The 17,332-nt window shown below is 44.6% G+C and overlaps 1 protein-coding gene and 1 long non-coding RNA gene across 7 annotated transcripts in view; one reads left to right on the top strand and one right to left on the bottom strand.

Moving 5' to 3' along the window:
- ATP2A2 (ATPase sarcoplasmic/endoplasmic reticulum Ca2+ transporting 2) overlaps nt 1-4,565 on the bottom strand; it is a 52,935-nt gene extending 48,370 nt beyond the window's left edge. For all 3 annotated transcript variants that reach the window (XR_014151551.1, XM_081842578.1, XM_081842577.1), the window contains exons 1-4: nt 4,465-4,565; nt 4,200-4,415; nt 3,140-3,157; nt 2,969-3,051 (exon numbers count right to left, since the gene is read on the bottom strand). Coding sequence is in view for 2 of the 3 variants with exons in the window: in XM_081842578.1 (XP_081698704.1) it covers nt 2,969-3,051; nt 3,140-3,157; nt 4,200-4,317 (219 nt within the window). In the remaining variant the exon portion in view is untranslated. The remainder of the gene's footprint in view (nt 1-2,968; nt 3,052-3,139; nt 3,158-4,199; nt 4,416-4,464) is intronic.
- Nucleotides 4,566-5,494: 929 nt separating this feature from the next.
- LOC309330749 lies at nt 5,495-13,513 on the top strand. Of its 4 annotated transcripts, none has more exons than XR_014151568.1 (4): nt 5,495-5,904; nt 10,301-10,436; nt 11,733-11,935; nt 12,806-13,513. It is a non-coding gene; the product is annotated as an uncharacterized lncRNA (long non-coding RNA). The 4 variants fall into 4 exon arrangements; XR_014151569.1 differs by lacking the exon at nt 5,495-5,904 and adding an exon at nt 6,073-6,194; XR_014151571.1 differs by lacking the exon at nt 5,495-5,904 and adding an exon at nt 6,079-6,696.
- Nucleotides 13,514-17,332: the final 3,819 nt, after the last annotated feature.

The following is a 17,332-nucleotide window of genomic DNA, read 5'->3' as shown; positions in this document are numbered from 1 at the left end:
AAAATCAAACCATAAGCCGGGTTTCAGATATCACAACAAGCCAGACTCCTACTTGGTTCCCTGTGGCAGAGCAGAGGAACACAGCATGAACTTTTCAGCAGCATGCACCAGCACACTAGCTTATTCACACAGAAACAATTTATTCTTCAAACTATGGTTTAATGTGTGATGTCAAAAAGCCTATAGGCTAGAATATTGTCAGCTTTGGACCTATGGAAACTTAGCAATTCTAAAGACAATCTCAAAAGCTTCTGCTAGGATTGCATTTCAACATCCATATGCAACCTTAACCAAAGAAATTGTTCAACAGCAACTATTCAAGGAGTACAGTCATTTTTTTTAATAAAATAGCCAATAGTGAGTAAACTAACACAAGTATCTTTGATCTATACTCTATACAGGCCTGCATTACTAAAATCAGCATAAAATTAAACCTCAAGATCTCCAGTTATGAACTTATTTTGTTCTGGAGGTCAGTTTGTAACCGGAAACTGTTCTTAACATGAGGCGCGTTTTCACTAATGGTGCCTCCCGCTGCCGCCGTGCCGCTCGACTTTCGCTTGCATCCTGGGGCAAAGTCCGCAACAAGGGGCATCTACTTCCGGGTTAGCAGAGCTTGTAACCCGAAGCATTCGTAAAGAGGGTGGTACGTAACACGAGGGTCCACTGTATAGCAATAACTTTTAATAATTCAGTTAAATAAGACTGTATGGAGAACAAAATTATTCACATTTTTCTGCTAGCTTTTAACTCTGGAATTAACATCCCCCAGATTCAGTTTCAAAATATTAGAATATACTCTGGAGAAATAAATTCACTGGTTTGCTTCCTGGAAATTGTTTAAGGAAAGATTCTTCCAGGAAAACCTAACCCACGCTATAATAACTGTAGGGAATTCTATGCATAGTAAGTTAAGGCATGTCATCTCACGTTGTTAACGTGCACAGCTTTTCAGACGTAGTGCTCACAAATTGTCTGCTTTAAGAATGCATAATTCTTGAGCATTTCTAATCAAATCATAAACACAAATAATGGACTGTCACTCAAATTCAGTTCAAACCTGGTTTTTTATGAAGTGTTTTTTATGCAGTGAAACAAACTACAAATTAGTTTTTCAAAAACTTGCAATTCTCTGCTTAGGTTTATAACCAATAATGCTATTTTAAAACTGCAAATGTATTTTGAATATGCACATGTGATCCACATTTACTAACATACCCTCTAGTGAACCCCAAAATGGGTTGGTCTCATCTCATACTCACAACTTTCTTTACATAAAATGTTCACTCATTTTAAAATGGCATAGTCATACATAGTTAACTTTTGTAAGAAAAAAACCAGAATGACTAAGCCAATCGTCTCCACAAGAAAAATCAGTGCCAAGCTTTGACTAACTGCAATGATGCATAAGTACCAGAACTGAAGACCATCTTCTTTGAAAGCACATGCCAGTGTCAAGATATCTGAAACCCTCACTGGCTCAAGACCAGCAACATACTATGCTACATATTAGTACAAGGGGCAACCCTCCTCTCACCCATTTTTTCGGATCGTATTTCCTACTGCACAATTATTTTGCAAACACTTAAGAGAGCTCTGCACCATTTACTGTTTTCTACTCTTATAGCTTCTAAAAAGGCCCTGAATATTAAATTTAGTTCCTCTGAAAACTGCCACATAAATCCACAATTGGGGAGAGCCATCGTGGAGGTTCCACATATAACCCATTTTTAAACCCCCTTCTTCCCACCACAGTGCCTTGTGATCCCTGAAAAGCTGTTCCTGGAAGTAATGGGGCTCTCCAGAAGTGCTAATACGTCACAAAAAGCTGCAGTTAAAGTGGAACTCTAGAGTTGCCATATATAATGTTGGTGCGCACACAGTCCTACAAACCCCAGCCTTCTCTAACCTACCTTTCAGGTTACAAAGTGCTGTACATTCTTTATCTCCATCATCCTCACATCAACCCTGTCCATAGTTTAGGCTGGCACAACATGCCCAATGCTACCAAGCATTTTAGAGCTAAAGTCTCGCCAAAGAGAACACTACCATTTGCACCATGCCATCCTGTTTAAGTATCAGCTCCACATGTAATGTTTTTACAGTTTACCCCTTCCTTCAGCATGTCAGAATGTGTGAACCATGACCACCCTATGTTTCAATCTTTGCTGCATATCTAACTGTTTCTCCACAAACACAGAGCTGGCACCAGGCAATGTTAAATCTATTCAATGGCTTTTAAATAAGGAAGAAGTAAAAATATCCAGAACCGGTTTCACAGTCCCATCCTACCAATTCTGCATGTAAAGCAAGAGGCTTCCCAAAGGTCAGTTACCAAATTTGGTCAACAATCGTGCCATCACTGCTGTCATCATTCTTGTCACTGTCAAGAGCAACAACTGTCACCTTGCTATTATCAGCGAGGGAAGGCAACTGGAATATTCCCCCATGCAAATTCTATTTACAGTTTGCATTGCATCCAAAAAAAGATTTCCAGCAGTCTCAGTTAGTTTCATAACAATCAACCACACAAAGAATACTAGTTCACCTTCTTACTGGGGCCAAGGTTAATAGGCAAGAACTGGGAGACCCTACTTCAAATAAAAAAATATCATCGATCCCATGGATACTATGTATCAAAAAATGTTAGTGTGTATCTGGTTTAACTGGTATATGCAATCCTGGCCCCACATTAAAACACAACTTTGAACTGCAGTATCCCAGCAAAATCAAACTTGTTCTGAGAAAATATGGTTAGGATTGAGGTCAAAGTAACTGCACTAAAATCCAGAGACAAAACACTTTCTGGTAGAAAACATGATATTCAGTCCCAAGGCTAAAACTTAAGGCAAATTAAAAGGTATGGTTTTTGCACTTCTCAGTTTAAGAACTTTTGAAGAATCTGCATGGCAGGTTTATATACATGGCAGGTCAGACAAATATGAAATAAAAAATATAAGATACTTACAAATGATATACACGCTGCCAACAACAAAATTCTAACTAATAAATCTTCAAACTGTTCGATAACAAGCTCAAGTAAAGTTTTTCCTGCCAAGAAAAAATGTAGACATAAGTTGTCAAATATACACTGATTAATGTCATGTAGAAATATGAAATGCCTCACAAACTTGCTTACCTTCTTCAGCTGGTAGCTCTTTAAGAGATAAAGATTTCCGGAAAGCACGTCCAAGAAAGGAAGAAAAAACAATATATTATTAGAAACTAGTATAAAGGGATCCATACTCGAAGCCTCAGCTGCATTAAAGGGGTTTTTAAAATGTTTAACTTAATATCAAAGGCACAAACAATGTAATGGTTAAAGTGCCTTCTTTCACTGAGATAGAGAGCAGGCCTCATGCTCCCAGCATTTTACCCTAAGCATCGAGCTAGTGAGGTTACAAATTCAGCCAAGTCATCACTGCTGCCAACCATAACTTCTAATGGAGCTTCACACACAGGGTCAAAGGTGTTTAAACACACACACCTCTCTTAAGCCTCAGACAAACAGATTTTATTTTCCCCTCAACCTTCCTTTTTCAAAAAGCAAGGAGGAAAGAAAATACACTTATTCACTTTTCAAAGGGTAGCTCCCTCACCTCTGGCCCCGTCATACAATTTCCTATGCAAATGCCGGTTTTGCAGCACAGTGAAAGCAGTGTGCCTTCTCGCCCCCTCCCGCACCTTCAGAATCCTGTGTTTAAACCAAGAGCATTTAACCGGACTGAGGAACCAAGCCGGAAGGAAAAGAACAAAAGAAACAAAGGTCAAATAAGCAAGAGGCTAAGATGCTAAGAACGGGAGGGAAAAGAGAGATATAAAACGTGTTCCGTGTAAAACAGAAGCAGCTCTGCCCTCGTTAAAGGTGAAAGGGAAGCGGGCGGGCAGCTTGTACGCTGGAACAGCCCCAGAAGCCTGGGGCACGGAAGGGAACCCACGAGGTGGATCAAGAGTCAGCCATCTTCTCTCTCCCTTTCCTTTTATTCCGGTTCCTGAAGGCAGATGCCGGTTTTTCGGGGGGGGGAGTGCGCGGATGTGTCCTGTGCGTGGCTGGCCACACGATGAGGCCTTGAGAAGGGGCCGAGGGAAGGGGAGAAGAATGGGGATAAAAAGAAATGCGGAGGGGAGGCCATCCCAGCAGCATCTCCCCTCTGGCCAGGAGGAGGAGGAGGAGGAGGCGGGTTGCTGCTCCGACCTACCGTTGGCGCCCCATCTCTCCTTGAGCTTCTTGACCTGCTCCAAGCTGAGCCCGGTGCTCTCGTTGACGCTGAAATAAGCCAAAACTTCCTCCACGGTCTTCGTGTGCGCGTTCTCCATGGCTGAGGCCGGCGGAGGAGAAGCAGCAGCAAATGGAGCCTCGCTCGGGTTTCCCTCGCCTTCCTTCGCTGCCTCGCTTCCTCTTCTTCCTCCTTCTTCTTCTTCGCAGCAGCAGCAGCAGCAGCACAAGCAGCAGGCAGTAGGAACAGCAGCAGCAAATAATAAAAAAAAAAGCGGCGCCTACCCTCGCTCTCCACTAGCCTCCCTCTCTCCTCGCCCGCCCGCCCGCCCCGCTCCCTTCCCCTACGGATCCCCACTCCTCCTCCTCCTCCTCGGATTTGTCACCATCGAAGACGAGAGATCCAGAGGGGCGCCCGGCGCTTTCGAGCGAGGCGAGGCCAGCCAGTAAATCAAGGGGCGGGCGCGCGCACCCCCTTGGGGAGACCTTTCGGGGGGAGGGGCACGGCAGCCCACAGCTACCACCAGGCTGAGGGGGCAGGAAACCCCCTTTCTCCCTCTTCCCCCCCAACTCAGAAATGCCTTTTCTTTTTTTTACTGGCAAGGGTGCGTCGCCCAGCCTTCTCCGCCCTCCCTCAGGGTGACGGGTCCAACTCGAGGGGTGTTTTGCCAAGGGGGTGCCGGAAATAGGAAGAGGGGGCTGCTACCCAAACTGGGGGGGGGGTTATAAAATGAGCCGCCCCCTTTTTAAAGAACTCCTCTCCCGATTTCGCCGTCGGTAACTGGCCTCCCTCCGGGTTCGCTGAGGTGCGAGCGCCCTCCGGGTTGGGGCCAGACAGAAGCGCCCCACCCGCCTCTGACGGGGCAGCACCGGCGGCTCCTCGGCGCGCTCTTCCCCGGCTCCGCTCGGCAGCGCAGGCCTCGTTCGGCTCTCCGGGGCTTTGGGGGTGTCCCTTTCTCCCGCTTCCTGCCCTCCCTCGTCCCGGCTCCCCTCCCCGGCGCTGGCTGAGCCGCCGGCCGCTGCTCTAATAGAATTTATCCGAGCCAACTCGCGGCTGCCCCTCTTGCGGCCGCGGCATGTGGACGATGCTCATTGGCCGAGAGAGGAGAGCGAAGGGAGGGGGGAAGGGGAAGAAGCCCCGCCCACCCGTCGTGACGTCACCGCGAAAACCCGTATCCTGCTGCTCGGCGCTGGTGCTGCCGCTGCTGAGATTTCGCCAGAAGCCGGGAAGAGGCGCGAGGGAGGGAGGGAGGCGGGGGGAGGAGGAGGAGGAGGAGGAGGGAGTCACTGGTGTCTACAAAACGAATAATAAAAAAATTAGCCCCCCGCCCCGCGGATTGATTTTGCGGCGCGCGCTGACGCTTGGTTCCGTACAACTCCGGGAACGGCCTCGCTTGGAAAGGGAGTAGGCGGGCGGGCGTCGAAACCAAAGCAATGTAAACCGGTTTGAAAAGGATCCGAGGAAAGTCTCTCGAGCGCCTTCCTCTTTCCAGCCGAGCTGGGGGAGGGGAGCCGAGCTGCCCGTTGGCCTCCCTGAGGCGACGCTGGGCGGCCGTTGGCCTCTCCGCCCGCCTTCGGGTCCTGTCAGGTCGAGGGGCCGCGTGGCCGGCCTTCACACGCACCCAACACGCCCAGCTGACCTTTTCGACACCTGAGCCTACCTGAATCTTTTAAACACGTTAACATATGTGTGTGAGAACATGTTGAAACGCGCACACGCGTGCTACCTCTCAAGGCATTCTTATTGAGACGGCTTCGTTTTTCTGCCGTTTCCACACAGCTACTATAAGGGCAGATGCGCCCCCCCCCACTCTAACAGCACTTTTTAATATAAAACATGTTTTTCACACTCCTTGACAAAGTCTTGCCTGAAATACAGTCGCTATTGTTGATTTGATTAATTACTCTTATCCCCTCAACCCCACCCTTTTATGCCTGCAGACCTGAAAAACAGTTGACAGGATTAAAAGCAGTTGAGGCAAGGAACATAAAAGCAGTCGTATAAACTACAGCAAACTATTTGAAAGGACCACAGATAAAAGCCAATAAAAAACCAGCAGATTAAAAACCGATCAAAATCATGGGGGGCGGGGGGGGGGGGAGAGAGGAAGGATGGAATACAAAGCTGAAGGCTTTGTGAAATAAAAAACGCAACTCTGACACAGAAGAGGCCCAGTGGATCTTCAAAGGGAGGATATCCCACAATCATACACCAAATGGCCCTTTCCAATGTTTCTTGGTCTTCCAAGATGGGCAGTCTTTCCCCTGCTGCCTAGCTGTTAGCTGATAGTAGACAGGACTGGATTCTGACTTGTTATAAAACAGATTCCAGTGTGCCTGAGCTGAAAGTGCTTTGATTTGATCTATTTAAGGTCAAACTCCCAGGGCATTTCAACTGTGCATTATGCTGTTTAAGATCATCAAGTCTTCAGTAAGTATTGCTGGAACACACAAGAGGACCATGTCTCAACCTCAAGCAGGTGGCACCAACATTATTTATTTACTACTAGTTGCCTTGCACCTGGCATTGCTTAGGACTGTAAGAAGCTAAAAAAGAAAGTGCAATTTTGAAAGGTTCACTCCACCATCTTGATTCAAAATACAGTAGCATCTAATTGTATCCAAACACAGACAAAAACTTGATCTCAGGAACCATCATACAAAATTTGGTTATGATATCTTAAGAGTCCAAATGAACAGCAAACAAATAGATTATTATTATTTTAATAAATTATATTTGGGATATCAGATTACAATTTGGGAGGAAGAATAGCTCTTGTGTTTCCCACCCCTGAGTATTGATATATACTATAAAACTTGGTGCCAGTGGTGTCCTCTAGAAGTTGTTGGACTACAGCTTCTGTTTATCGCTGACCATTGGCCATGCTGTCTGGGACTAATGAGAGTTGGAGTCTAACAACATCTGGAAGGCACTACATGATAGGCTATCTTAATATAAAACAAGTGTTGTTGGCATTCATCAAATGTTGGAGAATACGCATCAACCCCTTCTTTCTGCCCCCTGATGTTTTTTAACCAGCAAAAAGTATGCACACCAAGGCAGTACTAGAACAGGAAATTCTGCTCCTTCTGAAAAACTGCTTATTAGTACAAAATGCTTCCTTAGATTTTAGACCAGATTTATCATCCAGTGATAAAAGCTTGTCTGAGAGGGCATGATGGGTCACACATTTTATCAGGTAGGAGTTAAAATTAGTACTTCTCTTGCCGGAAAGGAGCTAGAACCTTGAAAGAAGAATGGACTATCTATGCAGATGCAATCAAAGTGTGGACAGGTCTACAAATAGGCTAATTCTGTCCCTTAAAACCAATATTGAAATATTACTCCCTGCCCCTGTTTACCTCTGTGGAAGTTAGATGAGGGCATCAGGCTCTCCTGAAGGGATAATAATTTGGAAACGCATGGTGTTTTCTTGACCAATTTATCTCTCTTCACCGGCAAGCAAGTTATTTTGGCCTGTCTGTGAGAAGGCATCAAAGCTGATTGTAAACTGTGGAAGCATGAAAGCTTCAGGCAGATTAATTTTTGAGCTGGAGCAAGCTACAGAAAAATGTAACTAAAAGGGAGACCAACACATACGAATTCTCTGCTCCCGAGGAGCTGGGGTTGCAGTGTGAATGCAGAGTGGGACCTTGGCAAGAAAGGCAGCACCGCAAGAGGTCAAATTAATTCTCAGTGAAATCCTGTTGGCTTTAATGGAATAAAATCCCTGTTCATTAATCTGATGAAGTTGGCCGTCACTCCTGCTGCAAGATATCCTTTCACCTCTAAAGTAATCCTGAATATTTTAATAGAGATTATGAAGGCTTTGAATCAGGATACCTGAAAGCTCAGCATCCAGGTCATGTGAAGTGATAATAAGGCAAAGAGTGACACTGAGCATGTGCAGATTGTCCCTGTTTCATGGTAGCTGTATCCAGACCCCCACAAGTCTCCTACTTTAGGTTCCTCATCAGGATTTACCTCTTTCATTAAACCTTTGGCCTAATCTCATAATTCTCACCCTGATCCAAAATTATGTCTAAAATTTAACGCAATTTCTCACCTACTCTCTGTGTGAAACTTCACTTATCCTTTCTCCCCCCTTTTTTGTCTCCCTCACAATACAAATATAGTTTATGAGAAAGACCTATAGTGCAAGGGTTTTTCCACTTCTCTTATTCTGCAAATGTTAATGGCACTGTATATATGAAAGAAATTGAATATATGCACTCTCTCTCTCTCTCTCCCTCCCTCCCTCCCTCCCTCCTATGAAAATACAATATATTGGCTAATGGTACTTAGTATAATTGTCCATTCCATTACGGCCAAATATGTTACTTTTAGGTGCCAGGCAAAAATGTTTCTTTTCATACAGGCTTTTGGCCTTTAACTTGGAGTGTTTTAGATTTTGTGGCCTCCACTAATGGATGGGATGTGTTAAATTGCCTTTTATGCATATAAATGCTTTCAGCTTTTCTGTTTAGTTTTATCTTGGTTTTATTTTTTATTATATCAAATGTGTAAGAAATAATAATAATAATTACAAAATATAGCTCACTGGACAGAATATTAATCAGCCCTGAATACTAAAATATACACACAAGTACCTTCCACTTTGGATTATACTATTCTAGTCTATTGACCTGATATTCCTTCTTCATCTATCTGTATTAGAACCCGACCCCAACATTCTGTCATAGGTTGACCTAAACACAGATTCAATATAGGACTTGTGAAAGAGGATAGGGAGTCGGACAGAAGCATTCTTGATTCATAATGGACGGAAAATTATCCCATTGCTTTGTCCTTTATAAGTTAATTGCTTATCTTCTCCTATGGAGAAAAAGCTGTGCATGAGGTCAATGAGGGTAGCATTGCTCTCTGCTCTGACACTAGATGACCCAACCCTCTCTGACAGGCTATATATTGGACTACAACTCCCATCCGTTCCAGCAGTGCTACCTGAGGATCATGGGAGTTTGTAGTCCGAAACATCTGGAGAGCATCTGGAGAGCATCAGATTGGTGAAGGCTGCCATGGGGTGTCATTTTCCATTTCCTCCAAACCTGAGTGGTGCCAAAGAAGGAAGTTTTGGGACAGGAGTTGGAGCAGCCAAGGAGCTGTCCAGCAGGATCTGGAAGGCTGGGCAGGGGACCTCCCCCTCACAGCTGTTGCACCAACAATTTGCAATCAGTAACTGATGGTTTTACAGTAGACCCGGCTCTGCCTCTACTGGCATCTCCATGGGGCTCTGATCCAGAGCATGCAGTAGTAGTACGTACCTCCTCTTCCCAAGCAGGACTGAGGACAGGGAGGCTTCAGTCTTCCAAACAGTTTGGGTTTTTAGCACAGGGAAACATTTGGTCCCTAATTATTGTAGCCTCCTCAAGAGGGGAATAATTCAGTTTTTTCTTAGGAGTTGTTAACTTCCCAGGGTCTCCATCTGTGCTGGGGCTCAAAGTCGGGTTCTGCTTCTCCTTTGTGGAGAAAGTCTGGTTTGGTTCAGGGTCTGCACATAGGCAGGTACTGATACAGATTCATTTTGGTATTTAGACAGAGGACATCCTCCACTCCCACTCCGGTCTTTGCAATGCAGAAGCTTTCCCTCTGCATACATCCTGCCCGTCATCATGGTGGGTATTTCACTAGCAAAGAGTTGCAATCATCTGGCATTAGGAGGAAGGCATTTCAGTTCAGAGAGTGTGGCTTGTTTCAGGCCCCAGAATTTGTAGATACAGAATGAATCAGGGCTTCCATCTTCGTTGCCACAATGTGTTAGTGGATAAAACATTTTTTAAAAATGAAAGAAAGCATAAATGGGATTTGGTCTCAAGAAGGACATCTGCTTAAAATCATCATGCACTCACCCCACATTATGTAAGGTGGCAGATTTGTTAGTTATGCTGGTGGCTGTCCTTAATATGTGTGACAATGGAGTTCTCTTTGATGCTCAAATGTCAGGCCAGTGTTTAATGGCTTTGGCTGGAGTTAAGCAAAGCACAGGAGGGTGCCATTCAAAATCCCCATGCAGTTCAGCCAGTTCATCCAAATGCTGACCTGCAATGCCCTTTCTATTTCAGGTTTGGGCCCCATCCATATAGATGCAGACAATATTCAACCTTCTCTCCATCAGACAATAGCCTAGACTGTTGTATGTGTGCAGATGGATAAATAGGGATATACTTAAGTGTCCACTGCCATCCAGGTTGAAACCAAGTAGTTCCATTATGTTTTAATCCAAGTTTAGCTACAGTTCTTAAGCTGTGGAGTTCAATTCAGACACTATATGACCAGACCACTGTGACTCTCAGTGTTTGTTGCTGTTGTCATAACTGCTCACAGATATTAACTTCCCAATTATCCCATAACTCAGCAATGAAAGAATGTGAGCGGAAAACTATTTTAACTTTCCTATTGAGCAAAACATAGATGGTGAAATGGTGGTAGAGGAAACTAATCTATTCCTCATACATTTTAGGCCATGTGCACGCAAACAGGTCTCCCCCACTGGTTGCTGTGACAAGTGAAGGAGGAGAGAGCAGAAAGCTGTTGTTGGAGGAATCTATTACCAGTTCCTGATTTTGATTGTTTTTGAGGGCTCTCATGTACCCAGGTAACATTGGGCCCACTCACAGCAGCTGCCACCCACCCACTTTCCTACCTCCTCGGCAGTTAGGTAATTTAGGTAGTTAGGTAATTTAGGACCAACTGACACCTGCCCCTTCCCTCTGGGCCCATTCTCCACAGTGGGGCAGAAGCAGATAGTGACAGTGAAGAGTGGATGGAGCAGCAAGAGTTGCTGAAATTGCCCAGGGAACATAAGGACATCAGAAGAGCCCTGTTGGATCAGACCAGAAGCCCATGCAGTCCAACATCCTGTTATGCTGCTGGCCCACCAGGTGCCTTCGTACATAGCCACCATGACTAATAGCCATTGATAGCCTTATCTTCCATGAACCTGTGAATCCCATCTCACAGGTAGGTAAGTAGGCTATGGTAGCAAAACAGGAGCAGTAAGATGGCCACCGCTGTCCAGCAGCACATTCAAAAGGGCTGCCATCAGTGGAGGAGGCATGTACCAGTGGAGGGGGGTGCAGCTGCCCTGCTATGCCAACCACTGACACTAGTCTGGGCCTGGGGGATTGACTGGGAGGCTAAATTAGAAAGCTGTAGGCCTGGGTTGCCGTCTGGCAGCCTATAACCATTGCCTGCAATTGCATAAAAATTAGAAGATTGTAAAGCTGCATTTCTCTGATAGAATAAAACAGTTTAAATATAGCAACTACAGTTGGGTATTTTTGTAGTCATCTTGCTCTTTGATATCATGGGAATATGTCAAGCTCTATTTAAGAAGCTTAAGCTTTGAACTACTTTTTTTATTTTAAGAAATACATTTTAGGTGATTGGAATAGTTATACAAACCCAGTAAGGGAAAACTTCTCATATGTTGTTTTAAGTGTATGTAAACGGAACAATTATATGTGTGTCTGTGTGTATTATCTTTCTTGCCAGGCAATAGTGGGTGTTCCTGTTAGCATCAGGAGGTTGAAACTGGCAAGAGTCCTGAGATTATGGCTTCAAAAGGCAGCAGCTGAATTTCAATGACTTTTCAAACGGGGCTGTTCATCCCTCTCTGCATTTGTTCACAATATAAGTAATGCCGGTGAATCAGTTTCTATGAGCTGTGGGATGAAGAGTCAAAGTCTGGGTTGTTGGTATGTTTCTTTCTTTAATTCTCCCCCCCCCCCCAGCCTCCACATTAATATTTTGTTTGTCAGGAACATTCCTGTTTTGGAACCAGCTTTCAAAACTGTCCTATTCATTGCCTCTGCATGACTGTATTTTGTATGTACCTACCTGGATCCTGAGATCATCAGTTGCCCTTTTCCCAGTACCCCCATAAGCTAATATATGAAAGGTGGCAAAGAGAAAGAAGTAATTTTGAGAGGTAGTTCCTGGTTATGGAATGCCCTCCCCAGAATGGCTTACCTGGCACCAAATTTTCAGCACCAGGTAAAGTCCCTCACTCTGTCAAGGCCAGTTAATTATCTGCATTTCACTGTTTTAGGCTGATGGCTTTAGCTCTGTGTGGATTTCTGCTAGCTGCTGGATTATATAATTTTTGTTAAATTGTGTTAATATTTTCTCTGATGTCATTTGGCGTTTTTGTGTTTTTGTGCTGCTACTGGTTGATCTTATTATTATTTTAGTCTATTTTATGCTGTGCATTTTCTATACAACCTTGGGTAGTGGGTCACTAATAAATGCAACACACATACATTATTTTAAAATTCAAATTCTTTTTGGACATGAAGTTTGTGGTGAAGTCACAATGGGATGATTTTATCTTGTCAATTTTGTGTACTGAATTGGAAGTCACAACCTTCTCCAGGCCTGCACCACTAGCCCAGGTGCTTTTGGCTGCCTGAAATGTGTCCTCAAACTGTGATATTGCCTCCTTCTTGTCTTGGTGAAAAGGTGTGTGCATGTGTGTTTCTAAACCCCTGGCTTTTGCAAAGTCAAAGGGGGTCACAACGGTTGCTTTGCTCATTCAGAGAATCTTGCTCTCTCGCTTTTTGCTGCAGTCCTGCCCACCACTGACATGCCACCCCCAGAAGGAATGTGGTCCTCAGGCTGAAAAGATTTCAGTGGAACCATAGTAGCCCCAACTCAGTGGGAGTCAATGACAACTAAAGGCAGCAATGCCCCTTGAAATGAAGAAGTGCTTCACTGAAAAGTGGTGCCAATAGCTACAGTAGAACTGTTTAAGGCTCAGTCAGAGAACAACTGTTGCTGAAGCAACATTTGAGCTCTTCTCTTCCAAATTCTCCAGCCTGAGCCCTGCACAGAGTTCTCTAGGGTACTACTGAAACTTGCCTTGCCTCTGTACTGCTAAGGCTGCTCCTCAAATCCGAATATTATATTGCAGAGAAATAAAAAGAAAACTTTATGGCTTCTAGAAAGACTTGCCTTTCTCATTTCTGCTGTTTGTTCCCTGGTTATTCCTCATTTGGAAGACTAGGGGCTTGTCCACCCCAGAGTCCACTGGGTGTTCATTGTGTCTTTACATTTCCATTTAATTTACATAGTCCACAAATCATTATCTTCAAACAACACCAATATTGTTGATTCTCCACTGTGAATTTGGGGTTACCCAATATGGAGATAATCCAATAAATTGAGGAAAATTGATCTCTAAGCTTCTGCACTTGAGGGTCACAGATTATTTGGGGGGTTTTTTGTCTGTGGGGTGGATGGCTTAGTCATCACTTTCTGCCACTACTTCCTCAATGCTTTCACAGAATCATAGAATCATGGAATCATAGAGTTGGAAGAGACCACAAGGGCCATCGAGTCCAACCCCCTGCCAAGCAGGAAACACCATCAGAGCACTCCTGACATATGGTTGTCAAGCCTCTGCTTAAAGACCTCCAAAGAAGGAGACTCCACCACACTCCTTGGCAGCAAATTCCACTGTCGATGCTTTTCTGGCTGTGGTTGTAACAATATGCAGTGCTCTCCTAAATGAAGGAGCTCACCCTTGATCCCTCAGATTTGCATGAAATCAGAAAATGCAAAGCAAACCACTCCATATGATTGTGCTGAGAATTTACAATTGCCTGACTCTGTGCTTTTGTGCACTTCCTGGGCAGGGTTTTATTTTTTAAGGTGCCTGCACAGCTATTGATGTGCATGCCCTGTTGGTACTTAATCAGCATAATATAATAAAGAAATTAGAAGATGGGGACATACACAAAAGGTAACCCCTACTGGTATGAATGAGAAAGACCCAACTAGCTCCTGACATACAAATCCAAGCATGTGCGGGTGTAGATGACTGGCCTAATTTGAAGGTGGGGGAGTGGATTAACAGCTAAATAATGCTCAAACACAGACAAGCCCTACTAATGTAATGTATATTGGCCATCTTGGTTTGCCATGCAAAGAAGTGCTTGACTCCCCTCTCAGGCTCTGCACTTTCATTTTTGGTTCTGTGTTGCCAGCAACAGTTTGCTGTATGACATTTTCTCAGTAGGTTTCTTCTTACTGACGTTCTTTGATAGCTAAGGCTCTGTGTGGCTTCTATAATGTTTTTTTAAAAATGAATTCAACTATCTCAGCCCTCAAAAACATATGACAATAAAAGCTCTGTATTAACAAGGTGAGGTGAAATGGGAATATGCTTCCACTGTGTGCTGAAAACTGCCCCCTCTTGTTGAATTCTGCAAGAGCAGGGAATGTTCCACAAGACCTTGGTGCTTGACTTCTCTGCCCCAGGGGCAAGGAAGATGAGTAGCAATGCTGCATGCCAGAACACTTGCCTCTCATTGGAACTCAGTGAGGAGGGATGTTCCAGTGGTGGTGGAAGCGGTGGGGCAAGAGTGGTGCTGCCTCTTGTACTTCCACTGCCTGAGGCAGCTGCTTCACCCCACCTAATGGGTGAGCTGGCTCTGCATTGACAAGTTTCTCCTAAAACCCAGCCACTTAGACGGGGGGTGGGGCCTAACCTATAACCCTCCAGATGTTGTTGGACTCCAACAGTCAGGATGGTCAACCAGGATGGGAGTCACAAGTCCAACAACATCTGGAGGGTTACAGGTTCTGCAGCCCTTCTCCAAAGATTTAACCTAAACAGGATATGCCCAGAAGAGACTTTGAGCCCAGAGAACAACATTCACAGAGAGTTCCCAGAGCTCAATATTTTGAGGCTCAGTGTCCTGCTTTTCTCTTTGCCTTGTGCATAGCTCTTATCTACGTCAGAGGGATTTATATGCTCACTGAAATTGTCCTGACCTCCAAACCCTTTTCTATTTTAGGCTGTTTGACTTCTTGACATTTCCCCGGTTATTCTCAGATGTTTTGCTGCATTTTACCTAAAGCTACACTATGCTAGAGAAACATGTAAAGCCAACAGCTTTCCCTCCCTAGAGCCATTTAGTTATTTGATTCAGAAAAACGGGTTGCCAGGTTTTAGAATATTCCTGCCTGGCTGTCTCAATTCCTTTAGCAGCCTGGCATGCTCATAGGAAGTAGGTGAAGCATTTCCTGGCATGGAGATAAAACTATGAGGAAAGCTTTCACTTGCTAGATTTCTGGGTCAGACATAGGAGTAGAGACAGAAAAAAAAGTTGGCATTTTTATTCAGAACATTCCACTGCAATTCAATTAACAGTTGGCTGTATTTTAACAGGTTTTTTAAAATAAAAGAACCCTCTTACGGATTGCACAAACATTAATTGCAAAAGCAATATTAAATGTGCACTTCCAGATACAATTTTTTTTTGGGGGGGGGGTGTTAAGTTGTGGGTGAACATATCAGACGACAAAGCAATTCTTCCAAAGCAGCTCTTTATTTGTAAGCTGAATCAGAACTGAACTGAAGGGCTCAGTCAGCCTGCTTATATAGACTATGCTCCAGTACCAGTACCAGTAACAACTTTCTAAAACTATCCAATCACTGAACGTCACTTTCGATCCTTCATTTGCATAACTATCTACAGTATCCCTCTGCTGGCCCAGGGTGAGAACTTCAGTACATAACGGGGGGTGGGGGTGGTGAAGGATCAATATCTACATGGCAGTTATTGGGAGTACCTGATCCTCTTAGGAGCACATTTGCTCACACACAAACAGAAGCGCTTGCTTTCATGGGATAGGACTCAGAGATTCAGGTCTTGGTAGGAGGAAGTGCAAGGCAGAATCAAGGCAGGAACAGGCACCCAGGTGAGCAGGTAGAAGTCCAGAAAACTGACAAGTCAGGGGGCGGCACTTTGGGGGTGGAACGAGGACATGGGCTAGCCCTGCCCTGTTGTGCTAAAACTATCGTTTTAATGGGGATGGGGTTTTAACTTGGGTGGATGTTGTTTATTTGTGGGGATGTTTTAAATTGTTCTTAAGCATTATATGTTAATTTGTATTATGTATTTGTATTTTTTGGTTATACAAGGCCAGGGGTCAGCAAGGTTTACCTCATCTGGGCCGGTTCACTCCAGCGGAGATCCGTCTGTGGGCCGGATTGCCCACGATTTCTGGCGTCTGCGTCTGCACAGACATGAGTCCCCGCATTGTGCTGTGCCGGTTTAGCACAGTGTGTGGGGACTTGTTCAGCGGGCAGCTCGGTTCAGGAGTGGCTTGTGGGCCGGTTAAATGACCCCCGTGGGCCGCTTGTGGCCCATGGGCCTTAGGTTGCCTACCCCTGTACAAGGCTGATTAATATTCTACAGCCTTTTAAATGTGTTTGTGGGAGGGGGCATTATTGTTTTGTTGTTTTTATTCAAACTATTTATTTGTGCTTTTACCTTGTATTTTTAACTTGTGAAGCGCCCTGAGATCTTGTAATGAAGGGCAGAATATACTAATAAATTACTACTACTGGTTGCAGAACATGAGTGTTTTCCTTGGGCGAATGGAACTGGATGGGGCATCATTATGGGATGTTCAGCAGAGCTGCCAGCTTTTAAATAGCTGAAATCAGAGGCACCAGGTGCCTGGAAGTCCTTCAAGGTTGTTTCCAGGGAGCAGGAGCCACTGCGGAGAGCAAGAGAAATACATAAAAATAGCTTCAACATTTCCCAGCAAACCCATCAGCTTTTTCTCGCCTTAGACCATACCAAAATAGAAAATAATTAACTGGGAGCAAAATGTGTGACCTAATGTGTATGTGTGTGTATGCAAGGGAGAGTGCTGGGAGGTTTGGAAGTAATTAGATGCAAAGCTGCTAATATTCCATTAAAATATCTGTGGCTTCTCAGTGCAGTCAGGAAAAATTAATCTGTTCTGTGCCGTTAATACTAAAGCATCGGTTGTCAGAAGCTTCATTCCACAATCTCTTCCACACTTGCACATTTCTTTGCCCACTAAGCTAAAAGTCTGGCTGGGGATGGAGCTGTGTAACCACGGGCAGTACAGAATCTGGTCTATGGCATTGGACACTGAGAGATCTCAGCTTCAGTCTTGGTTTTGGACAAAGGTATTTTAAACACATTGGCCTTGTCTGAACAGCAGCAGTGGCCATGGAGAGGCAACGGGATGCTAACTGTAGTTGCTGCAGCCACAGCCACCATTGCTTGGGACAAGTAGCAGCTCATCCTCCTCCCCAAACCTGGCAGCAG

This window comes from Podarcis erhardii (assembly GCF_964252035.2).
Source record: "Podarcis erhardii genome assembly, chromosome: 15".
NCBI classification, from domain to species: Eukaryota; Metazoa; Chordata; class Lepidosauria; order Squamata; family Lacertidae; genus Podarcis; species Podarcis erhardii.
The sequence above is the reverse complement of the archived record's forward strand: the minus strand, read 5'-3'. Positions and strand labels throughout refer to the sequence as shown.